Source organism: Grus americana, chromosome Z, assembly GCF_028858705.1.
Source record: "Grus americana isolate bGruAme1 chromosome Z, bGruAme1.mat, whole genome shotgun sequence".
NCBI lineage: Eukaryota > Metazoa > Chordata > Aves > Gruiformes > Gruidae > Grus > Grus americana.
This window is the reverse complement of record NC_072891.1, coordinates 24,671,429-24,698,560: the sequence shown is the minus strand read 5'-3', so window position 1 is coordinate 24,698,560 and position 27,132 is coordinate 24,671,429. Positions and strand designations below refer to the sequence as shown.

Genomic DNA, 27,132 nt, shown 5'->3' with positions numbered 1-27,132 from the left:
TATTAAAATACTCTCTCAATACTATAAATAACTGAAGTGTACAAATTTCAACCTTTAACCATGCTATGTGAATGGACACATATCAGAATCTATTCTGTTAAGATGAGTTTTTCATGTCAAAGTGATTCTGAGAAACAGTAATGTGTGTATATACATATATTAACTTATTTACAGATCAGATGCATTCAATTCACGTGATTTTCTACTGCCTTTTCTGAAAATCTAAAGCATGACAGGAAAACTATTTTTTGTTGCACTGCCAGAGGAAGAGTTTACATAGGCCAACATGTATCAACATCTATGCAAATTCCCAATATCCAATGTCTGTAGAAATGCAACTGAAATTACTGAGGTTATAAAAAGAAAATCAGTTGCTACATTGTAACAATTTACAAGCATCCATTTATTTTCATTGTAGTAAGTCCTGCCTGTATAGATGGACCTTAGAGATGAATACAGTGTCTCCTACAAATTCTAGCTTATCATCACAATTGCATGACAGCAGATTGCAAGTTTGTTCTTTAAAAGATTTAATCAGCTTCAGATTGCTTTCCTGAAATCATCTGCCATATTCCAATTTCCACTTACAATTACATCTTTTGCTGCAAATTTCTTCTTTCAAAGCCCCTGCTGAAAAGAAACAAGAACTATGCCCCTTCATTTAGTTAACTATTTTGTCTTCCAGAAAGAGGATGCTATTTCATTTACACCACCTTCTATATCTGGGCATTAAATTTTAAAGAAGCTTCAGTTCCAACTGCTATCCCAACATATGTTTCTACTACTATTAAAAAAAAAATCCCTACAGCTAATAAAAAATATATCCTATCCATGGTGTCATGTAGATAATTACCTGCACAGCTATTTTCTTCATGCTGTCCGGAGGAACATCTTTGAGACTAAGCGTAGCAGATGAGTAATTCTGCTGTCCTGAAATGAAAACTTCATCCTGGCATTGGTCTCCTGGAGCAGAAGCCTGGGGATGCTTTAAACAGAATGGAGCAGTAAAGACGACTATCTTCATATAATTCAAACTAAAAAATTCTCATAAGAAGCCCAGAATAAAGTATTTTAAGGGCTTTATTGTTCTTTATCTTCTTTGATTAACTAGTACATTGTAGAAAATCTTACTAGCCAAGACATCACACCCATAAAATATTGATGGATATTTACAAAAAATAGCACCTGCAGAGGTGTCTTTGATCACCAATAAACTGCTAAGTCAACAAATGCTAAGGACTGCCTATTCAAGGATTCATATGGTTAAAATTCTTCTCTTGACTTTATCCTGCTCATTATGGATACCATAACATCACTCAGGATGCTCAGAGAATCATTTCCTCACATTTTCTTACAAAGTAAAATATTCATTTTCTTGAATGCCTAAGATATCTTACAGTACAGTTTACATCATCGGAATTCGTTTGGGGGAGGAAAAAGCATAATAAGATTTTGACCAAACCTTTATCACCCTAGGTTAAATTCAGAATGGTAATTTCTTGTTCACATATGTACAATGAAACCAGACAGTTTTACATATGTTCAACCTCCTATAAAAGCCAATTGGAAAACTCAACTTCACAACATTCAATTGAAAAGCCTTGCAATAAGTTTAAGGCAAATTAAGTGAAGGCAAAGTATTTAATTTAATGCCTATAAAAAAAATCCAGCACATAAATTATATTCTTTTTATTGAAAGCATTGTCCGTAAGCAAAAGGATAACTCTATCAATTTACAGACACCTCTCACAGTTTGCTCTTTCCCCCTCTATATATTGCAACAGCCTCCTGTAGGTACTCACTCGAACAATGTGCACACCAGAACCTCTTCCGTCAGCAACACTCAAGGCAACACTACCCTGGCTGCCATGCAGATCCCTAGAGCTGCCATAGTGAAAGCTGCTAACTGGAGCATAATTGGAATTAAAGGACCTAGACAGCATGCTCTGAATAAAGAGGGGACAGATTTAACACAGAGATTAGTGCAGCATGCATAAACCACAAGACATGTTATACATAGACTAATACAAACATATTCCATTGTCATGCAAGATAAAAACCATGCAAGAACAGTACCACCGTGATGTATAAAACATGACTCAGTGACCCCTATTTACCTTTATTTACTGTAAATCAGCATGCAATCAGCAGTTAACATGCAGAATTACATGTAAATAAAGTCATTCAAATGTTCATGTGTCTGGAAAAACAACAAAGGTACACAGCTTATCAAAATTTCTAGGTTTTCATTGAAGTTGCAACATATCAAATACGTTGTAGGAAGAGAAACTGGCAGTCAAGATAAACACCTGTGGAAAACCATCTAATTAGCAGTTGTTATTTTGTCTAATTTTTTCCTCCTATTACTGGTACAATGCAAATAAAAATTTACAGAGATTTCACTGTTTGACTGGGTTTTCTTGCTATTGCAATGCTGTCAACATTCACAATGCATTCCAGTAACCATTCAAGAATGTGAACAAGCCTTATGTAAAGAAAAAGATGCTCAAAAGAAACTTTGGAGTCCACCCCTCTGCCACTGTAGGCAATCAAACAGGTAACACAAGCTCAGGGACAGAAGCAATAGTGGTTTGGTTTTGAGCTTCATCACCTGGCAAACCTGACCTTTGCAATATTGGCAAGGGTAATAGAAAGAAAGCAGTAGACATTATTGTCTTGCCACCACAGACTTTTGTAGTTGTCAGGACAAAACAAAATAAAAAGACTGCACAAAATAAGAAAAGGAGAATCTTCCATGTGCCACTTGACAAACGAAACAAAACTTCTTGAAAAAATGAGAAAGAACCATGAAAAAATATCACAGTAAAAGATAAAGCACAAAGCATCAAAACCCAGCAAATGCAAAGTTTTTGGTTTTTTAGTTTCTATTTTTTCCCAGTTTAAAAAAAAAAAGTTAAACATACATTTAACTGGCAACAACTCTTACATGAATAAATACATTTTGGTGTTTGTCTGTTGACTACATATACTAATCTGATTTTGAAAACAGTCACTAGTCCTCAGGCAGACATTTGCTCTTTCATACTAGCTTTATCTTGTGAAACTAGAACTAGTTTAGTAATCAAAGCCATATGCCTCTATATACTCATACTCCCCAGATACTCTGGTAGCACAGTCTTTGGAAACTCCCTTGGAAAACAGCATTTACTGACAATATTTGGCTTTTCTTGGCCAAGGCTCTTGGATAACCTCTCACTCAATGGCATAGTGAGCTTTCTTCATGGTCCTCTTCTACACGTACCCTGTTCTCTAGTCAATGGATTTTTCAAGATTCCAGACAAATCTCCAGAGGCTCTCCCCCTCTTGGGAGGGGACGACTGTACTTGGCATTCAATCCTCTCTTTATTAACCATACAATCTGAGCTTACTGCTCCTCTAAGTTTCAGGCCAAACACCCATATGAAACTGCCAAAGCCAGTTTTCCTTAGCTCCTTAATGCCTCAAAGCATCTCCTGACAACTCTTCTCAAAATAGTCTCTATAATTAGCCAGGTGCCCTTCCTTCCTGACTTGCACAGGAAACTCCCTGAAGTCTCATTACAAGAACCTCCTCTCAGAGGCTCCTGTCTCTCTCCCTCTTCTGTAAGTGGCAAAAAGACAGATAAAAATAGAAGAAATGCACAGTGAGACTAGAAAGTTATCTTCTGAAAGTGTCTCTAGCAGACCATCTTCCTATAAAGATCCCTAAATCCACTAGGTTCACTCTTCTCTTACAAGGACCCAAACAGATGGTCAATAAATAGTGACAATCTAAATACAGAGTTGTATTTACAATCTAAGACAGATCTGCAACAGGAGATCGAACTTTCCTAAAATTTGTAGAGGCATGAACTTGTCCACCAGGAATTAAGATTTCAGTTAACTCAGTTTAGTGATCTTCAAGGTGATTACATAGCCTGAGAGTAGTTTTATTCAAGGGTTTATAAAATCTCCTTTCTTGGCAGACACTTTTTCAGACTTTGATTAAAACTGCAATTCTGTAGCAATACTGAAACAGTTGGATGTTTTTTATTTAATAAGGCACTGTACACTGGTAACTTTGAGAATAAACCCACCTATTCTGCGTTCTGAATTGAAAAGTTGGAATCAAATTTTATGACCTCTTCTCTGAAGCTCTGCCATTTTAGATAAATAATAGATAAAAACTAGAGGACTTATTTCCAGATGAAATTAGAATTGAAAGCAAACACGCACCTGATGAACTCCCAAGAGATCCACAACAAAAAAAGAAAATATACATATGTAAGGAAAGGACAGAGTCAGGCTGAGTAACTGTTTCTGCCTACTCAGCACATAGAAATATAACAGATATTTACAAATAACTTATGCAGATATTTGTTATTGCAATTTATGGATCAGAAATTCCTCTACTGCACAATAAAATGTATGTGTTTTTACACAGGCAATATTTTAGTTTAAATTCCTAAATGAAAACTTTCAACAAGACTACTACAGAAGACTACTGCGACATATCAGGTAGTAAAATTGGCAAGTCACACTCAAAAAGGAAAATATGATGAAAAATATTACTATTCTAAAAAACTCACCCGTGCACTAAATTTATGAAGTTTGGGGAGGGGCAGCATTGACTGCATGCCTTTCAACAGCTTACATATATAACCACTAGAGAGCAGCTTGACATTTAAATAAGCTCTTTTCTCTGTCTCACAATTGAGATAATTTTAGTTGACTGGAGTATGCCCCCTTACAGCTTGTCAAAGGGATTATAAATGCTGGTTACTTGGCTGGAATCCACTGTTAATAATTTTTGCTGGACTATCCTGTATCTCTCCTCATGCAAATTAAATTCTTGAAAGCCTTTTTCCCCTACCTACATCAGGTAAAAAGGGCTAATAAATAAAACAAGAACTAGCTTTTCCAATGTGTCTAACAAGCAGACACTGTTTACTTAAGTCTGCTCACCTGCCCCCCCCCCCCATTACCAGATTTTATAGAATCAAAATAGACAAGTACTTCAGGAGCTTAGCAAAAAAATAAAAACAAAACAAACCCACAAAAATACCAACCCCCAAAAGCCCACTGCACCCTCTGTCCTAATAAACACAGGACAGAAATAATAAACATGATTAAATTCAACAACAGACTCAGAAGACTCACAGCAAAGGTAATGCTATTAACCCATACTGTTGTGTACAACCACGGGCAAGAAGATATGAATTAAATATTCATTGTAAGGCTTAATTTTGTATACCTGTGTTTGTCAGTGTTGTGTCTTATGCTTTAAAAAAAGAAATGCCATTTGAAATCCATGAAAACTTTGTCAAAGCAATTTCCAAGAAATGTTCCTTAAATGAGCTCTGTAATTGAACTTGTTCCTTAAATGCTTGTTCCTTAAATGAGTTCTGTAATTACTGATTTTTTTTTCAGACTTCAAAACATTTCAGAAGCCTGGTTACTAGATTAAGCCCCCCCGCCCAGCTAATTTTTAATTACAAACAGAAATACTGAAACCATTATTTTAGAAGAACAAAGAAATGCCCAGTAAATTCCTAGAATTTCCATATTATCATATTTGCCAGCTGCCATATAGGATCATATCTACATTTTTCACAGTTCAGATTTTTCTTTTTAAGTCTGTCATATGCCAGAGAATATAAAATTATATACACATTCACTTTTACACCCATAAATAAGTCTCAGATTGCTAAGTAAAAGCTACTTGAAAATGCTTCAAGGCCAGAACAAAAGAAACATGCATATAAAAAACAGACTTCTAAGATCTGTTAAATTAGATGCGCAGCTAAGATCTCAATAGCAGCTATTCCATATCACTCTAGTAGGAAACAAAAATTAAGATTTACACATGAAGTATGATAGAAAGTATGGACGGATATAAAAGTAATGAAGTCAGACATCAATTTCATTTCAGTAAAGATGACTACACTGCTACAGTACCTGAACAGATATCACTGGTGTATTAAATGTTGTTCCTAACATGTCAAATGTAGATGATGTAAGAATAAGCTGTAAACAAACTGCATTAGCAGTGCAATGAAGGTTTTTTTCACTCTGCACTCAGGGATTGCTGGGATTTTTGCTTCTCTGTTGCTTCATGTAAGATTTGATACATGCATCCAAGAGAATGGAATATTAGAGAATGCCCCTTTTATGAGGGGTGGAACATGGTGAAGTTTGTGACCACCTTGTGGGAGAGTGGGTCCCCACATTACAGCACAGTACTGTGAAAGCCTTAAAATATTTTACATTTATGTGACTCAAACTGGAACAGAAGAACAGATGCAGCTGCTGTGCAGGCTTCTTTAAAAAACAAACCAACCCCATCCTTTTCTCTCACCAGAAGTTATGCAACTTAAAACAAACAAAACCAAACCCATCACTCTAAACACTTGGATTTCCAAAGAACAATTATAGTTAAAAGTAATTTTTCCAACCATCTCCAATTAAATTTCTTTAGCTATCATAGATATTGAAGTATTTAGCATAATAATGACAAACCAAACTATGGTCTTTCAAAAGAAATCAAAAAAGAAAATCCATCTAGCTAGCATAATCAAAATGTATTTTGGCTGCTTTACTCGCTTCCCCTCCAAGGAAACAGGATCAGGCTAATGACATTCTACCCATTATTTAGTGACGGTATTTTAAACTGGTTTAGCTGGACAGCATAGCTTACACTCTTCCAGTCTCTACTCAAATTCTTTGAAGATATATAATTGTTCAACTCTACATATCAGCTCAAATTCTTGATAGCATTTACGGTACATAAAGAATCCTGTTCATCATCTCTAGTTATGTCAAAACCTCCTGTGATTTCCTGAAATGAACAAGGTTTTTGAGTGTTCTCATCTCACAGCAATAAATATTCATTCAACAATCTGTCAGATACCCAACTTCAAAAGACAACTGGCTTGGAAGCAAATACATGTTAATTATGGCTTTTGAATTCTTCTGCAACTGAAGCTGTAGACCTATACTTCCAAACAGATTTTACTGATATTCTTTTCCTTGTTCTTAAAGAGAAGAAATAGGTGAAAAAAGGCAGAACTGAAGGTTCAAGAAGCGCAAGGGAATAATTTAGTGTAATACAAATACAAGGCTACAATAAACATTATCTGCCCTAAAACAGCTGGGCCTGTAGTCCAGCAGGTCATTGTGACATTACTGTATTCTAAAGTAATTGGACTAAGCTAGCAAGTACAATGTAAAAACAAAAGGGACTTGTTTTTCTTTGGGGGAAAGTTCATTTACAGTCTACTATTTGACTGTTTCTCACATATCCATCACAAACATGTTTATCCTTTATAAGGCAGTATCAGAAGTACATTTTCACTGGTAATTAAAAGCAGTTCAAAACACAGAATATTTAATTTATTCCATATCCAGGTAACAGAAAAGTAGAAGTTTTAAAATTATTATTTTTACCTTTTCTAGCTTTTTAGCCTCAATATGTCGCAGCACCTGTTCCCTCCAGTCATGAGGGACTTTACTTTTTCCTGGAGGGTCTAATAAAGAGTGCTCAGAGTTAACCCTTGGGTTTGATCTCTTTGAAGGACTAGTCCGTGAGTAATTGAAGTCACTAACTGACATAGTTCTTTCTGGTATTTCATTCACTGATGGCCGAGCACTCTGCGGTCGGGGTAAATTTGGACCATCAATGCTGTATGTCCTGGCAGAAAGAGGTCTCTGTTGCCCAGACATTACTGGTGGAGCTCTTCCCATTGAATGCAAATCTCTGTATGTTAAATAGTCCCCTTCAGAAACCTGGGTCCGCCTTGACGGTCCAGTATCCCCAACATTTATAGAAGCTGTAGAAGACACACTGCTCTGCCTTTGAAGAGTGTGTCTGGTTGCTCCTGGCAGTAGTCTATCATTTGGTGGAATAGCCCACATATCGATATGTCTCCCCGCCATCCGTTGATGAGTGTTATACACAGCACTGGCTCGGACATTGTTATGATTGGAGAAATTCATATTGGCAGAATGCTTTACATAGCTGGGGGTTTCTGCACTGTCAGACCTAAGCAGACGTGAAGGAGGTAAGCTGCCTTGTTCTACTTGGGTGTTTTGTTTCTGAGGCCACAAGGCATCTTTCGCTGTTGCACTGCTGCTGTACTGAATATTATACTGGGGGGCGCAGAACATCTGTGCACCACTTGTCACTGATCCTCTCACTACATTAGCACCTTCCGGATTGTGATTTGAGTCATACTTGAACACAGTTTTTGTAGAAGATACTAAATCAGATGATGACGATGACCCAGGAAAAACCTGCAAAGGCTGATCATACAGAAGAGTAGCGGATTTACTTCGGACTATGTTTTTTCCATCTGCACTGTCAGATGCCAATTTTACCACTGAGTTTGCTTGTTGAGATCCATTCTCATTGACAATGTCGTAGATTTTCAGACCACCAGTGTCCATAGTGGTGATGCTGTGAGATTTCATCACAGGACCACTTCTCTGTGGGGACAAATCTTCAGTGCTCCTCGAAACAGACAGCTCAGCAGAGTCGCCATCAACTGTAGTGCTTCTTGTTAGTTCATCTCTACTGGGAGACTGTACTGCTTCCTCAGGATGTCCATTTACTTTATTTATAGGATATTTATTTCCATTTTCCAAGTGCTCACTTTCTTCTCTCATGTTGTTATTTAAGAAACCCTTCACTGAAACTATTTCCTGTGTTTGTAACCTTTCTACAGGAAGTGGCACTGCCTCTCCACTAACCAGTTTATTGATATTCATGTTTATTTGGTCTAATTTGTGAGACTCCTCCGTAGGAGTGCTTAGATCACCACCTCTTCCTATCAAGCTTAATCTTTCTTCAATGCTTAATTCATATTCAGACAAATTTGTAACCTTCTCTTGCACATCTATTTTTTCTTCTAACGTAATGCTCAATTCACCTCCATTTTGCAAAAGATTATTCATATTTTCATCTTCTCGCCTGGAAAAAAATATGGCTCTTAAAAGGTATTCCAAAAGGAACCAACATATTCCCTTAAGAACTGTTTTAGAAAAATAATCATTAACATGCAACACAGCCATACAGTGCACATGAAACAGAACAAAGACCAACATACAAACAGATTTATGACTTCCTATCTTACCACTACAAAAGTACATTGTATAGAGAGCTCATTTTGGCAATGTTTATGTCATCTGATTTCATAAGTCTGTTTAAATTCAACAGGATTTATTAAAGACAATTTAGAAGTGTCAAAAAGTACAAAGTGACAATAGCTCAAATTTTTTTTATGAAATATTTGCAAGTTCCATGACAATTTTGGACGAATGTCTTGTTTCTATTGGCAATTTTTTTAAATAAATGGCACCAACTAAAACCTCAGGAAGGGTAGCAACCTGTAAGTCCATTCTTTATAAGTTTCTAAAAGCCTTTTAGTAATATAATTGATCTTCAAAATTATGCAAATAAAAACACAGAGGTTTTTTAAGTGGTCTATTGAAGTATTTTGTAGAGATAACAAATTATAAGGATGAAATTATTATACTCTGTTATTAAAACAGATGGGAACCATGTCTTGTATACTAAAATTAGATTGAATTTTATTGTCTTTTTTTTTTTAAAGGGAACTATTCCATTATTTAACATTATTTTAAAACATTACATTTTAAATTATTTCATGAATGATAAATTAATGAATTAAAGAAATGGACACATAATATGAAAGATTAAGTAACATTTTTGTATTATATTTGCTCACTGGTATACAGCATCTTACAAACCTGATCTTGGATAAAACAGCAGCATGTGTTTCTTTGTCTGGAGAACAGAGAGAAATATCTTGGCTACTATCAGTATTTAAGGAAACAGAATCTGACATTCGAGAAGGAGAGGAACAGTTGCTGTTATTCTGATTGCTATTGTGGGTAGCTTCATCTGATAAGGAATCAGCATCTTTTGAATCATCTGAAATAAAAATTTGTCAATTTAGTTACAGACACATACATCTGTTTAATAGCCATTTAATGTGCTTTTGTTATGGTATTTAGAAATTGTTTCTTGTTCTTCAGTAATTCTTACTACTGGAAACTAAAATGTAAGCTAATACCTTTGCAAACTTCATTTAAACTTGATACAAAAGGCTGTTCGCAATAGTTCCTATTTTTTAAAGATTTGGCTCAATCTAAACAGCCCTCACCTGTAATGAAAATTAACTTGTTGCTTTATTCCAAGTTTCCTTGGCATAAGCTAGTGCTACATTATGTAATATTTCCCCAAAATATCTATCAAATCTTTTTTCTGTTTTTGCAATGATTTCAAAGTTTTGAATTACATGAGTCTATTAGCCCCTATGAAAATGAAGTACACTGCTGCACATGCAGGATTTTGAAAGTGTACATAGTTCCTGATTTTGAACATTGTTAAACAGCTATTTATTAGACCAAGCACTCTGGAAAGACCTAGATCACTGGATAACCTCTGTATAGTTTCATAAGTGTAAAAAAACAGGAAAGAAGAATGTTCTGCAGAGTTGGAAGACAACATTTTCAGAGTAATTTACATGTGTACACATTGATTCTTATATAATGTATGCATACTTACATACTACATCCATATAAAAATAGTCCCTCTGTGGGACTTCAAGACAACCATGATTCTGATATAAGTGTACAAACAAATATATTTAAATTTTTGCTTCGAGGCACAGGTACAGGTGCCAAAAGCATAAGTTTTGTGAAACTAATGTCTATCTCCAGAGACAAGAAAGAAGTTTTGACTTAGTACTTTAGCCAGGCACAAAGACAGCATTCATAAACATCAATCCTTTCACCTACATGTGGTCCTCAGCAAACTCTTCCTGCTACCTCCATGTGGTTTTCCTTCATCCCACTAAATATCACCCTTTTATATCTAATGGCCAGAAAAGCCTTTTGTCCTGGAAAGTACTGAATTAGGATATCATATGAAGCAAAATACAGTTTACTTTCCAACTTTTAAATTCTGTTTTTTCTGAATCCTAGGTCGTTCCTTACTCTTAAGGAAATGGTTACCCAGACTGAAATAATCTTTCAGACAATATAAAACTTAGGTAACGACAACAATGCTCTGAAGTTTCCTGTTAGAGGAAAGAAGAAAAATAAGAGAGTAAAGCAACTCTGGTGAAAGAGTTGCCACAAGAGAAGTTTATTCTTAAAGTCTAGGAAGAGACCACAGCTTCTCTGAGAAATTTAAACAAGTGATATTGCTGCCTACAGTAGCAATAATCCACAAAATCTTGGGGAGGGGGGGAATATGGAATATTTCCAAAGTAAATACCACTTTCTTTTTTTAAGCGTATCAAGAGTGTGTTCAAGCTAACAGTCCCCCAAAACATACACAGCTCCTTTCCCCCCTCTGCTTTTAAACTGATGACAAGAATCAAGAAAATCAGGATGTCAACATAGCTTTCTCTAGCACATACGCAAGTGTAAGATATTGCAGATTTTTTTCTGCTTTCATTGCTTAATTAGATAATTTATCTCCTTTCTTTTAAAATATACAAATTAAATCTACTTTTACATAATTTAGTTGGAAAAACTAGCCACCTAGAGTCAAGAAATTATCAGAATCACACAACACTGATTACTTTTATGGTATCTAACCTTTTTTGTTATTGCTAAGAGCTACCACTTTTGGTTGGTTTATGGAGGTTTCTATCAGCGGTGGTCTCATTTCTGCCATTTTCATCTCTTCATCAGAGGAGAGTTCTTCTGACTCCTGCTAAAGGAAAAACAGCTTTATGCCATGCATTTTAAATAACTGCTTAAAGGTCAAGTAAATGCTATCTGAACTGTCACCTACTGAACAATAAAGGGGAAAAAAAGAAAACAAGCAACATAACATAGGCATAACATAACAAGTGTGTAGTGCATTTGTAGTGCAAGTCAACTGAATTTAGTAATATTTGCCACTGAATTACGTTTAAGAAGTAGCACATGCAGACTTACATTGTCACTGATAACTGTATGGGAATGACAGTCAAATCAGTAACTTCAACTGCAAAAACCTACTTGGAGCAAGCAGATGCAGCCTCTGTTCCACCACTGGAGAGAACCTCCATTTGAATTGAAGTCAGAAAGTTATCACTGAACCAGCGAACGTCCCAGACTGACTAGTTGGATATTGGTCTTGCAGAAAAGAGCTCAGACTGAAACAGCTATAGAGTAGCATGACCAAGCCAATCTTAGGAATGGAGAGCTATGCTGTGAGGAAAGACAGAATAAGCTTGGCCTATCTAGCCTAGCAAAAAAAGAGCAAGTAAGCTTGGGGTTATATCTTTAAATTTACATTGGGGATAAATTCCAAAAGGAAGAAGTTATTTAACTTCAAGAACACTGGCAGAGGAATAAAGCAATGCTGACTACATTTAAACTAGAAATCACTAGTTCCTAACCATAAGATGGAGCTCAGTACACTTATAAAAGAGATTGACTGACAAAGCTGCTGCAAGAGCAGCCATGATTCAGTATCCTACTGCCAGCTCTGTATTCCTATCATCTTCAAGAAGTGTTGGAGGGAGTCCTGAGGAGGGCCATGAAGATGATGAAAGGGCTGGAGCACCTCTCCTCTGAGGACAGGCTGAGAGAGTTGGGATTGTTCAGCCTGGAGAAAAGACGGCTCTGGGGAGATCTAATTGCGGCTTACCAGTACCTGAAGGGGCCTACAGGAAAGCTGGAGAGGGACTGTTTATCAGGGAGTGTAGTGGCAGGACAAGGGGTAATGGGTTTAAGCTGAAGCAGGGTCGATTTAGATTAGATGTTAGGAAGAAATTCTTTACTGTGAGGGTGGTGAGGCACTGGAACAGGTTGCCCAGAGAAGCTGTGGCAGCCCCTTCCCTGGAAGTGTTCAAGGCCAGGTTGGATGGGGCTTTGGGCAACGTGGTCTAGTGGAGGGTGTCCCTGCCCATGGCAGGGGGTTTGGAACGAGATGGTCTTTGAGGTCCCTTCTAAACCAAACCATTTTATGATTCTATGAAATTATTGTTTCAAGTAATATTTTGAAGGAAAAACCCCTTCCTTCCCTAAAGTGGAAATCTCTTTCTAGTAAACATGCTTCCTGTTACAAGTGCTACAAAATCCATGTTGCAGATTGCATAAATAGTCTGCTAATGTCCACTTTTTCTTACAAGTTTCAGAACATTTAATGTATGGAACCTGCTGGAGCACCACCTTTCCCATGATACTAACTACCTGACCAGTTCTCTGGACTGCAGGGAGGACAAAACTCACTGAAATGTAGCAAACAAGCGATGATAATCTTCTTTAAAAATAAAATATAAACATCTGTGCAATCAAAACAGACAAACTCCTCAGACTGCCTTTCCTCTTGGATGTGACATACAAGTGTAATCAATGGTGAAATGAAAAACTTACACACATGCAAAGTTTGGATACCTGGATTCAACTGCAACAGAGTTACCAGTAGGTTATTACATGGAAGTAAGGAATTCACTATCCCTGATAGACTACACAGTGCTGCCTCACTTACTGGCATACAGCCAGCTACAAAGAATTGCCATCACTATTGTTAGACAACTAACATGATTTTCCGAAATTATGTTTTTAAACTAAATAAAAATGTCAAAACCAGTATTTTCAGAAAGTATGTAGAAGCAGGAAGACACTAGTGGGGTAATAGCCAGCAACAGCCACAACCGTTTATCACAAAGTCTCTTCAGCAAAAGTATGATATAACACAGGCAAAAATAATCTGCTTGTGAAACTATGAAAAAAGCATTTTACAGGTTGTGACTGGCAACTGATTAAGAGAGAAGTTCCAAAATTTTTCACAAGTCTAAAACATTCTAAATAAACAAATAGATTATGTTTGTCAGAGAGATGTACGAAGAGTTTAGAAGTTTAAAATCTCTGACTCTTTATAAGAGGTAAATACAATCCAATTCATATTCATGACAGCTCACTAATAAACACAGAGGAATACATATTTTTAAGCCCACTTTTCATTTGAAATGAATGTGCACAGTCACTTGGATATACAAGTTTGTGATTGTTCCCACTAATCAGATATTTTGTCATTTCCGTGACAATTAAAATCGATTATTTAATGAAGAACTGATGATCAAGCAAAACCTGGAAAATTCTCTGAGAGTCTATTCACAGTTTGATACTTAGGTCAACTTTTAATCAAGTTTGCTCAATTTTTCTTTAAATGCATGTATCTTGCATTATGAACATTTTATTAGCTATTTCAACTTTTACTTAATATAATCTGAAGTAAGAAAAATATTGCATTGCAAACCATCTGTATTTATAGCACTTAGAGATGGGAATTTTCTGCTATTGTCAACATGAATTTTCATCTCCCAGAGTAACAAATTCAATACACCACCAGCACAATTCTTTGACTGCTATGATGTTCATCACAATGCCATACCTCGAGCGTGTCTTCATGGTTGACAATTGTTTTCGTGTTCTGCAAGGTTTTAACAAGTGCAGTCATCTGTGAATTTGCAGTGCTGTGCTCTGCTTCTGGTTCAGTAGGCTTCTGCACAGAGCTTCCTGCTGAATACTGCTTTCTCTCATCTGCTTTATTCTTTATTGAAGCAATTTCTGAAGTCTACAGTATTAAGAACATTAGCACAAAAAACATCTTGAAAGGTTTTCAGTAACATATGACATTTAGACTTAACATTATATATTTTGAGAAACCATGGAATGGAAAATCTGAGCTTTGAAATTATAAAGAATGAAATGCACCAGGTATAAAATGCAGAGAAATCACTGCAGATTACTGAGGTAGAGTCCCTACCCTTTGTCAATCAGTTTGACTCTCTTCCTTATTGGGGTCAATTTGCACCATTAAATGTCGTGTTAAATAAAAAAAAGGCCAAGAGTACCTACAACAAGGCACGTCAGCACCAAACAGTAGTCCTATCACACTACATCAGCCTGTTAGAGACTCCTGACTCCTGTGTCAACTTGCTATGATTGGCTTCCCAACTTATCGTGTAAAACCTCCAGTCACGGGGGCAGCAGTGAGATTACCCCAATTTTCATTGTGAAGTCTGACAGATAAAAGAGGATCAGAGGATGACAAAGATGATACCTGTCCTCCAGAAACCAAAGCATCCAGCTCCTTAACACATCCATAGTTTGCACTTGCCTGAGAATCAAGTCACTTCCCTTGTTCTTAGTGTCAGGAAAATTGCTACTGCAAACCCAACATTTATGACATACTTCTTTAGATGGTGAAGAGGTAAATTCTGTTCTTTAATCTGGCAATTTTTCTTGCTAAAGCATTAGTGGGAAGGGAGAAGAGAATTAAAAGGAATCGATGACACTCTAGATCTTTGGAAGTTCTTGCAAAGTCAGAAGAGAATATTATCTCTAACCTTTACCCCCACATCTTTTACAGAAACCGTCTGGCCTTCTCGTTTTGGCTCCCTTGCAATATCTTCAGTAGATTCTTCATCCTTTAGCCTATGTACAATTGTCTGGACTGTTTTGACCATATTCTTCAATTCATCAGGATACGGAGTTGGATATCTCTTCAGGTTGCCTTCCTGTGTATCAAAAAGCAATAATGTTCTACATTTAATTAAATGCCATAATTAAAAGATCAGCTTTAAAATAGACAATGAATTGGGACAAAGCATGGAACAATCTAGGATCTCCACTTTAGTGTTTAAGTGTACCTGGACTGATGCAGACTTAAGCTCACAAAAGCCAGCAAGATTATGAATCACTTCCCCCCTTCCTCCCCAAATGTGTCCATTGATTGCAAGCAGGACGAACTATGAGAACTGTGATTTACTTGAAGAAAAATCAGGATTAAGAATTGTTTCCCCACTATCCTTCTCCATGGCAGCACCAGACAGGCAGTCTCCTAGTTATACCCTACATGAGCTGCGAGTTTTTCCTTTGTGCTGTACTTTAAATGATCTGGGGGGAAAAACAAACAAAAGCCCCAAACAAACCAACAATGCCTCCCCTCCCCCTTCCCCCCCAAAAAACCCAATCCACCCAAAACGTGGTGTTTCATCCTGTTAGATACTCTTAAACAATAACTGAAGAATTGATTTCTTCAGCAGAGTGAAATCTACAGCCAAAGGAAGGAAAATGATGGGATTCAGGGGTGGGCATAAGAGGGAGGGAAGCACCAAGTATTCAAAAATAAATTCAATACTAACCCGAGGTGGAGCCTCTCTCTCATCTTTATCTTCATCACACTCAAATGCCACCTGAGCACGCTGTTTCCGCTGTTCCTCCCACAGAGATGGATTGAAACTTTCATTATCAGATATGAACATAACTTAAAAAAAAAAAAGAGTCTCTTATAAGAATAGGATACATTATGCAAAATAAAAATCCTCTTTTTTTTCTCTTGGATGGGATTGGTGTGCTTTTGTATGCATTCTTAAAAGGTAAGAGACTAGCAGCACCATTAATTGAAGACTAGCTGCATTGCCACTGCTCTATGAACTTGGCTGTATTTTCCTCATAGTGAAATCCCAATCTGTAAAGTAAAAAACTTTATACACACAGCTGTATACTAGTCTTAACACACTTGAAAATTTTCAGCAGAACTCTGCTGCGAAGTATTTTTATTCATGTATATATATAAATATAAAAATAAGTATATATGTGTCTATATATATACACACATGTAAATTATACTATAGATTTCTATAGCTTGAATTCAGTGAGGTAGTCTTATTAGGCATGTATAAGAGCATTCACCTGATTTCATTTAATGAAAATTTTAAAATGAAGAATGACTCAGTGACAAAAACCTGCATTATTACTAACCCTGGAGAAAACTAAAGCATCTAAAATTTAAGGTAGAATTTGTACTTGGTAGTGGAGGAAACATTTTGTCTAACATTCTGTTAAAACAGTCAGTCTGAAGCAGACACCTGTTAAGGAGAATTTCACCCCAAACCATTAAGCTCTACCAGAATGAAAAAGGGTGTCACACTGTGACCACCACAGAATGCAATCTCACCAGTCCATTTCTCACCTCGCTCACTGGAACAGTTTCATCTAGAATTTAGCAATATGCAGAGCACATTAAGTTACTGTTCTCATTCTTCAGATGTAACTCTTCATCATTTACAAGTTTAATTCAAACTTGTATTTAAGTATTTTCTAGTGAAAATCGTAGTAGCCAGACAGTCTTCCCATTATTATTTTCAAAAGTGAGCATTCTGACAAGGTATTTCAGAAATTCTTACCATCCTCAGTCCTTGGTTGCTGGGGGAACATGTAATTAGTAAGCACTGTTTTCTGTGTGTCAGGGTCAGCTTCTTTTTGAAGAGGGATAAGTGGTTTAGACTAGGAAGCAAATGAAAGGAGGATATGTTATGAGAATATATATAAAAAAGTAAATATGATCTACATATCACAGAGCTTGCCTGTCCCATTACTTTGAAGACTACTCTGCCTTGTATTAAACCATTTCTCCTCTGAATAATTTTCACAAAATGAAGTTATTAACATGTCTGACTGACTGACGACTGGCTTTGACTGAGAACTGAAACTCAGTAACAGCTTTAGGAGAAAAGCAAACACTGGATATTCAAAAAACAGCCCAGTTTCTTGCTAGGACTTATTACTACCCCAAAGCAGGCTGATCTGGAATACACAGATATATTTTGCCAGCTGCAGACAATCACATAAAAAGAAAAATTTTGTACTCAGTTTTTCTAATTGACACCAGATTGAATATCCCCCACCTCTTATTAAAAAAAGGGCAGCGGATTCTCGAAATTACTGTATTAGTAAGAGTGCTTTTATTATACTACATCTGAGGCTAGTGGATTTCTTGCAGCCCTGTACACCTTACTGCTGTTCAGAAAATCAGCACGGTACAGAGGGCTTCAACACGCAGCAAAAATACAAGCCACAAGCACATGAGCTACTGCTTAGCCGCTTGAAAGTCAGACAGTCACAGAGTTCAAGGTGTGGCAAGAAACCTAGCTCAAAAAAAGGCATGCTAAGTTTCCCCAATGGTATAGCTATGGAAGAAACAGCATGCTACACATTCAAGTACTAACTTATCAAGTACTAACCCTCCTGTTTAAACAAGCCTGAATTAAGAAAAACAAAACAAAACAAACACCCCAACATCTGTTAAATGGCATTTCCTAACAGCACAGAACTTTGCTAGAAGTATGAAAGTCTCCATAGACAGGTAGGCTCAGTGTTGTTTATTTCAGGAGAACTGACATAGTAATGTCAAGGAAGTATTGATGTATATACACAGTACCAGGTCTCATTATTTGACAGATGGCTCTGTACTTTTTAATTCTGTTAGGAATAAAGTCAACACTAATCTATTTTTAATTTTAAAAAAGTTCACCTGATTGTCTGATAGCCACATAGCAGTGAGCTGTTGCAGTTTTGTAAAGGTGAATGGCAAACTCTTCAGTCTGTAATTACAATAAGAATTTATGTAAGTACACTTATCAAGACTGTTAAGACTGTTAAGAAACAATCCTGCATTAGACTGTAAAAATGTTTAAAAAGGACATTTACAGGTATAGTTAAATAACTATTAACAGCTGAAAGGCAACAGCATCTAATTTAGATTTAAAGCTATACCTGGAATTAAAAAAAAAAACCAAAAACAAACAGCAAGACAAGCAAGCAAAGAACGTTTCTGCCCAGTTTAGCAAGTAGCTTAAAAAAAAGTGACTATGTAACTTGAATTTAACTCAGAAATACAATTTTGTAGACAATTAACCTGAATTAATGAATCTAAATCCTCATCATTTTATCTTTCAATATACATGCACACCAATTAAGAAAAAAGTGCTACGTCTGAAAATTGTTGAGGTTTTTTCCAAGATACATGTGTTGGAAAGGGGATGCCTTGGGTACACATGGAGTACCGAGAAGCTGGATTGGCAGAACAGGAGGGAGAGCTCCATTAGACTTTTCTCTCCCAATATATTTCAATTCTATTAATTAGCAATTCCCAAAACAGAAACATTTTGTCAGTTTTTAAGGACCAGCTCTAATAAAACACAACTTTCCTTCCTCCCTTCTCCAGCACACTCAAGTGTTTTACACTATACTGTGATACTGTTTTGTGTCCTCCATATGCAATACAGGAAGATAGTAACTTTTAAGTAAGAATCAAAAGTTTTATGAAACTAACCAAACTAATTCCCCAGAAAAATACATGCTAACAATCGTGAATGTATTGAAGCTGTGCTTCAATGCATGTGCCATGTGCCAAGTCATTAAAATAAAGATGGCTTAATACAATGGAACTGCAAGATCCAGAATACAACAATAATACATTAAATACATGCATCTCAGTCAGCTTCTAAGCTATGCATGAGATAAGGAAAGATAACATAATATATTCATAACAATACCTCCACATTATTATTGCATTTTATACAACTCCTACTTAAATAAATGCATTCACAAACCTATTGTCACTCAGATTGATGACTTTTAATTTCTGCATATCACCCATTTCTTCAGGGAGAAATTCAAGCTTATTAGAATGCAGAAACAACACTGTTACATGCTTCCAGTTTCCAATCTGAAAAAAAACCCCCCGAAGAATTAATTCATCTTTATAACTCTAAATATGCAAACTTTTAGTTTTAAAACAATTAGTATTATAGGTAATTTTGCCTGTAAAGTATAATTAGATTTATTCTTACATATTAAACCTTCTTTTAGTTTCAATACACTAGCAAATTTCTACTTCTTGCTTAAAAAAAATTCAGAATTTCATTATTTGAAAACTTGTATATTTGTATATACCCTCCTTTAAAAACACACATGAAGAAAATCTACTCAAGAATTAACAACTTGTTATCCAAAAGTTGTAAAGGTTTTATAGTTTAAAATACATTAAAAATTCATCTTACAGTTTTGTAATTAAATACATACCTCTGATGGCAGCTGTGTTAAAAAGTTATGATCTGCAGCAAATGTCCTTATATTAGAGAGCTGCCCAACAGACGAAGGCAATGTTTCAATCTCATTGAAACTACAATCCAGTTCTTCCACTGATATTAACCTAAAAAAAAAAAAAATAAAATAAAATTACTCCTCCATGCAGGTTAATTCATCCAACATTAATTGAATACTTTAAGTTTAAATGAAGTTAATACCACACTTAATTACAAATCTCAAATGTAATTCAAAATAAAACTCTGAAGCCCAAGGGAATTCAAATTCAAGAAAAATACTTTACTAATTGCCTAAAAGGTGTTTTGGGTTTTTTGTTTGTTGGTTGGTTGATTGTGGGGGGTTTTTTGTTGGCAGTTTTTTGTTTGTTTTTTAAAATCTTCTTTACGCTGTCCTTATAAGAGAACATTCAGTAAAAACAGGGGCGTCAGCAACATCAAATGTTTGTATACTACATGAAAATGTGCTAGTGCAAGGCATAAAAGCATTCAGAATGGGACAGATCATAGCCGAACAGGAGCTGAGTGCAGTTTCTGAACAAGAAAAGAATTTCAAGAGTTAGAGCCAGTGAACCTAAGAATCTGGCATTGAAGAAGTATTTTGTAAATTCTGACAACAAAAGATAACCTACATTAATTGTAATAGGAGAAAAGAAATTGGAGCAAATACCCTTCATTTGTATAGCACTTAATTCTGAACCAATTATTTTTGTCATCAATTGCGAGTTTTAAATTAAATTGCTGAACACCAAATTACACTTTAAAAAAACCTGTTGATGAACAGGTGAAAATTGTCTTTCTAATATAAAAAAAGATAAATGTGTGTGTGCGTGTGTGGTCAAATTCACTTTTGACAAGCTTTTTGATAGAGGTTCAATCATTTGCAACATTTACCACAGCTATGTACTAACAAAAAACTTTCAGGCAGCTGACTGTCTTTTTAAACATCTTGATTTCTTTCACATTCAATTTTTCTTGTATAGACTGGTGGCTGCATTAATAAGTGAGGAATATAGGTCTTTTGATATTAAATAATACATAAAAGAATATACATGCTGTAAACTAGAAGGTATGAAAACACTTGTTTTCAATTTTATTAAGATATTAGCACGTAGAAGAAATTAAATCAAGTAGTTTTAAAACCCTCCAAAAGAGGAGCCATTGTTATAGGAAAGTGTGCAGAAAAGCAGCTCAACCTTTTATTCAGATTAAATACCTACCCTCCTATGGAGTCTGGCAAATAAATTAACTGGTTTTCATCAATTTTAAGTGTTGTTACCTTCTTCAGGGAACCTGTAATAAAATGAACAAGTAAATCAAAAAGGACATTTCAGTTCATTGGGCTTAATTTTAATTAGGGAAAAAAAGGCTATGGGCAAGCAACCACATCTTCTGCATTCCCTGGCATGCCTATAGTCTATACACCTAAGGAAATAAGCAGACGAGCTTACAGAACTTGTTTGCCAGCTTACCATGTGACAGCCATGGGACGAGGAATTAAAAAAAGTATTTTTTCATCCATTTACAAACTACTGTATAAATTTTAAGAATGGGCAAAACCAAATTTTATTATTCAGCTACACATTACAGCTTTATCCAAAACTGGCATTTTAAATCAATTGAAACTTGGATCTAAAATGGCATTTGTCTATTTTCAAGTGTTCTTTGTCTAAACTATAAGCATTGAAGAACATGAATTAATGGAAAATACAAACCAATAGACTCTGGCAGTTGCTGAAGGGAATTACTGGATAACAGTAGGTCTTGCAGGCTTTCACAACCTGAAATACCTTCTTCAACTACTTCAATGTTGTTTTTAGAAACATCCAAGTAGGTCAGTTGTTTCAAAGTGCCTATAAACTAAAAGCAAGAGAAAAAAATGCATTCTAGAAAGTGCAAGTTCAAAACAAAAAATCCAGCAGATGTGACAACAAACTGTCTCTCCAAGTGTAATGCCAGAGGAAAAGAGAAAACCTATTTATAGCGCTGAAATACAATTTTATGCATAATATCCGAGCTTTATAACGAAACATTTTGTGCAGATACACACAGTTTATGTTTTTTCACACAGACAAACATACCACATTAATTCTGCAGGTCTCTAAAGTCAGTCTGCTGCAAATTCTACGGTTTGATCAGTTACTGTGACTTAAATAACTGAAGCTTCAGAACAGACTTCAGACAGAGATAGATAACGTAAGGACATCACTAGGCTCCAGTAAAGCTTTTAATGCTTATTTTTGCCTTTTGTGTAAAACAGCATCCTGCTTAACCTCAAAAACAACAACAATGAATCCCTAATTGTACTAAACTGAAGAAACAAGCCAAAATATAAGCTTGTATTACCTTTCCATATGAACCAAGAATAAGCTTGAAGATTTGTGCACACTACTAAAATCTTCACAGGGAAGATGCAGTCACTTTCACAACTACAGTTTTACTTTTACTATAAAGTAGGAATGTTTAATACATCCATTCAACTCTTCAAGGAAGAATTAGATGAAGTGAGGAAAGACAATAGAGAAGACTGCCTCATAAGGCAAGAAAGCCTCACGTCAGAAGACTGGTAGTGATTTCAAGTCTGTAAACAGACCGGCTGCTTCCCAAATTTCAAATATTCATTTACTAGAACATAAGCACAGGTTCACAAGTTCTGCAATAACAGGTCTGGGTCCCATGGAATTCTGAGAGATGTCAGGAACCCCGAAGAAGTAAATAGAACATTTTCTCAGGAACTGGCTATATACCCTGTATACACGGCACTTGAACAGGCATTGCTTGCTTTAGAGCTGTGACAGTAAAAATTCACACAACATATTTATCCTGTAAATTCCTGCTTGCTGTCTAACACAAAAAAATCCCTTTTTAGAACGACCAGTCAACCCTAAATTTGATCCAGGATTTGATAGGGGATTTTTACCCCTTTCCTGAATTGGAATATAATTTTTAGATGAGAACTATTAACTTCAATGAAAGAAAAGCAGTGTACCCAACTCCTATGATCAGTGACAATTTCTAAGCAGACTAGTTAAGCATTTAAATGGCATTTAGCCTTTTGGCTCTAAGCAACATTAAAATTACATAGCAACTTTAACATATATGATAGCTAACAAAGCAAATACCACTGTGAATTAAAATACTAAATGTTTAACACAGTCAAAAGACTTACCCCTGGAATAAGTGTTAGTCTATTACCATCCATCCAAAATTCCTTTAGCCCACTCAGTTGTTCAAGTACTTCAGGCTGTAAAGGGAAGCCATTTTTTAAAAACTTCATACAGAAATAGTGAAAGGCAAAAACAACTTCAGTGATTCATCTATTGCAATTTTAAGTAATGTCTTGTCATGGCTGTTAGATGCACTTGTTTCACTAGGTCATCAAAGAAAACCCAGGCAACTCACTTTTTGAAATGTAAATATGTACTATAGAAAATTTTTTTTAAGAACTTGATCACAGCACTAAATAATCCTTACAGAAAGTGGGGGTTTTTGTTTGGATGGTTTTTTTGGTGGTTTTTTTTTTTTTTTTCAAAGAAAGTATTCTTTTTCAACTGGAGCACACAATAAATAAATGTTACGTGTATAATTCCCTCTTTCATGGAGGAGGTCTAAAAACCCTTAAAATCCATCAACTCAGAAGACCTGTTTTTCAAAAACCACAAATATTTTGTGGTTTTGGGGAAAAGGAAAACAAATTTTAATTTTCTAGCAACAAAGGGTGCATCTGCGTGACACAAGCAAACCACTCCATCCATAAAGTGAAGTGCAGGATTTTGCTTCCATTACAATTTATTGTTAGAAGTATCTTACGTATCAGGGAAAGGCCACTTCTTGGTAAACATCCATGCTGCATATGCTTTCCTATTTAAACTTCCCTCCCAAGAAAGTAATACAAAACAGGTGCTACTGCACCCTAACAACCACAATCAAGTTCAGTTAAATGCAGAACTCAATTTTGTTATACTGTAAATATACAGCATGCCTGCGTAAGTTGCAGTCATGACTCCCAGTAATTCATTTTCCAAGAGAAAATCTTAACTGAAGATGACCTTTCAGACTGATCTTTATCTAAAAGAAGCAGTTTCAAACCTTTTTGTGCTTCTACCAAAAGATCTTAATGAAATAAGTTACCAGGAGTTGACTTCTGTAGCTAAAAGGCTGGGAGAGATGAAGCAATCAGCCAAAAATATACCCCAACAGGTAATTTTTCTGCCTATACTTCATTCCTGGGTGTTATGGCTTAACATGGGCCTAGGCACGTTAATTTAAGGCTGCCACACGAATATCTGTCCTGTAATGAGAATATGGCAGTAATACTAATGGCTGAAATAATACTAATGAACAATTCCTTAAAATACGCTTCCCTATCTGCCAAACCATACAACTAGGCAAGTGTTCAGCTCCACATGATCTACTGGTGGCACACAAAGGCTTGAATTTATTATACAGCAGGTCAGTATGTTCCACTACACTTCTATCTCAATTCCTTTATCCAGGTAAGTACTTGTAGAAGCAGAGAGATGTTAAGTGATTGTAAATATAAGATGTATTTGTCTGTGAGATCATGAACAGGAAACAAGTTGTTCCATGCTGAAGGAAAAATCTGAGCACCTCAACTGTAAATACTATTTTGAACAATATTCAAACTCAAAATTAATAGAGTTTCTCTTGGATCTAAATAGTTTGTACAAAATAATAAAAGCAGGTTATGCACAGCATATACTGAACTTGCAATTTAAATACATGATAACCAGTAAGTGGTTAGAATCTATTATAAGCCAAACAATTATCAAACACATATTAACATTAATTTTTTTACCAGTACAGTAACCACACTATACCACAGGAGTGTTATTTTCAACTTCATGAAAAACATACCCATATTCATCAGAATATGCACATAATTTTTCTAACAGGCTCCATAAAGTATTATGAAGTATACATTATATTTGCTCAGTAGCAGAACTCTTAAGCTGATGTTTACTTTTTCATATTGATTAAAAATTGATTAAAGGACAAAGAGACTTATAAAAGATACAAAGCTCTGTTACTAAGACAAAACTCACCACTTCTGTGAATTCATTACTTCCTAAGTCCAGTCGCTCCAGCTGAGTCAGTCTGGACATGGTTCTGCGCAGGAAGGGAATAATAAGGAATTAGATTTAAGAAAATACCAGTTACATCCAATCTTCCTGTATTCATATAAATATATTACTTTAATCAGTATTAAGTAGTGATGCTGTTCTGTAACTGATATCTCAGTAAGATCAAATTTTCACACACTGTTCACCCAGGCACACATTAATGATTATGCCAACTGTGACTGTCACACAGAATACACTGCAACTCATCTACAAATGAGTTTACAAAAACTAAAGACCACTAGAGCAATCTTTATTATAAAGAGTAACTCAGTGAAGTTACTCTTCTTTCGAGTGCTTCGGCTTTTCACCTACAGCCACGACAAACCTTCTCAGCAGCCAAAGGCTGGTTAACTACAAGTTTTCCTCCCAAAGACCACTGCCTAAGTTGAATCACAGTAACCAACACCACCTTCCTCCCTCTCCAAGCTGCTGACAAAGTTGCTTCCATATGATATGGTCTGTAATCCTAATTGTTTCTCTAGTCCTACAACAAATTAGATTACTAAATGGGATTTTGTGACACATCAATACTCTTTAAGCCAACTTATGGCAAAGATTAAATCAAAGACTGAAATAAAGTAAAATCCATTATTTCAAGCTGTGTTTTGGTAAATTATTTCCTCCATTTAAGTTTACTTTGGGGACCCCACAGAGATAATCTACCACTGTACATGGTGGTATACACGATTGGTACTCCAGTCAACAGCTGTACTACCCAAAAAATATTTTCAAAGGGGTTGTGAATCCCTCACAAGGCATTAAGTTCTGTATTCATTTAATAATAGCTTTCCATAGAACAATTAATAATATCTAAAACTTTCAAATATAAATCATGTGGACATACTACAAAATTCTGGAAAAATTAAATATAAGAGCTTCTAAATGGTAGAGTTTTTTATATTATCAGAATACATGTATGAACCCAAATATCTTTAAAAAATATCTTCATGAGCACAAGATGCTCTATGCAGATATTCAAAGTTTCAGTTGTTCTTCAAATACACTATTACAGTTGTTCTGAATATACAGTTCAAAAACTATGTTCTACTGAAAAATGCCTTATTTACTCAAAGTTAATGTGATTATTACTATTATTCATGAAATAATTTCCAAAAAGAATTACACTCTACATTTGTCTATAGATTTAGTTTTCATTACCTTATAGTAATTATGCTGGGGACAAACTAGGAATTTAGCATAAGTAGGTAAAGAAATGATTAAGACAAAAGCAGAAGCCATTTTTTGCACTGCACACATAGTATACACAGGCTTTAGGGGAAAGTCTTTAACTCACATTCCCACTGTCTCAAAGAAGAAAAAGAAAAAAAATACATGAAAAGGCTACTTCCAGAAAAATCTGAGACACATTTTCCCTCATTTCTCAAAGCTCATGAACAGGATGACTATCAGTAAGCCAACTGCTAAAATTAATTTTCCAATTCTAACATAAATTATGTAAGTCTCTCCGAAATACTGGGTAAGCTGAATTTCTCAAAGCTTTATGAGGCCATGCCACTACCAATTTTAGTGCTGTATGCTGCTAATGAATCTGCCCCAATGTGACTCCCAGAAGCGCAGCTGCAGACTCACTTAAAGGATCTAGCACATCATTCTGTGCTTTCAAAACTTGGTGGGCAACACCATGCTGTACTTTTACTGAGGGCTTCAATTTAAAAATATTTTAGATTTCTTCTGTTTTCAAGCTATGTTAGCTAGACTGTGGGCTGCTAGAGAAAGCAGTCCAAAACTCCACTGCTGATCTAAATTTCAGCCTCAAAAAGTAAATTAAGGGAGATCACAACTATGTAGAACTGAATTTGATATATTAGTTTCAATAAATTATTATTTGGAAAAAATGGCTTATTTTAACATTTTTATAGTCCTTACATTTCAACAGTTTTAAGGCAGTGCCTTGATTTTTATTTGAACTGAATTTTCAGCTTATAAATAAATACAGATTTTAAAAGTAAAGAAAAAAAAAACAGGTAAGACCAACAAAATGAAAAAAGTTCAATGTGATTCAGTGAATGAGGCTGAATTGAAACAAAGTCACTGTCAAATAAATCCAACACTAAGGGATCAGGTAGTCTA

General features: G+C 35.6%; 1 protein-coding gene across 14 annotated transcripts in view; it reads right to left on the bottom strand.

The window, feature by feature from the left end:
- The window catches only part of ERBIN (erbb2 interacting protein), a 118,850-nt gene that overhangs the window by 8,347 nt on the left and 83,371 nt on the right, over positions 1-27,132 (bottom strand). For 10 of the 14 annotated variants that reach the window (XM_054810199.1, XM_054810204.1, XM_054810202.1 and 7 more), the window contains 16 exons: positions 24,964-25,027; positions 23,067-23,141; positions 21,613-21,757; positions 21,118-21,190; positions 19,878-20,007; positions 19,406-19,521; positions 18,325-18,394; positions 17,198-17,297; positions 16,154-16,275; positions 15,356-15,526; positions 14,398-14,580; positions 11,607-11,724; positions 9,747-9,930; positions 7,425-8,946; positions 1,803-1,946; positions 854-985 (listed from right to left, as the gene is read on the bottom strand). In XM_054810199.1, coding sequence (XP_054666174.1) covers positions 854-985; positions 1,803-1,946; positions 7,425-8,946; positions 9,747-9,930; positions 11,607-11,724; positions 14,398-14,580; positions 15,356-15,526; positions 16,154-16,275; positions 17,198-17,297; positions 18,325-18,394; positions 19,406-19,521; positions 19,878-20,007; positions 21,118-21,190; positions 21,613-21,757; positions 23,067-23,141; positions 24,964-25,027 — 3,349 coding nt within the window. The remainder of the gene's footprint in view (positions 1-853; positions 986-1,802; positions 1,947-7,424; positions 8,947-9,746; positions 9,931-11,606; positions 11,725-14,397; positions 14,581-15,355; positions 15,527-16,153; positions 16,276-17,197; positions 17,298-18,324; positions 18,395-19,405; positions 19,522-19,877; positions 20,008-21,117; positions 21,191-21,612; positions 21,758-23,066; positions 23,142-24,963; positions 25,028-27,132) is intronic. The other 4 variants (XM_054810208.1, XM_054810207.1, XM_054810209.1 and 1 more) reach the window with 4 other exon arrangements.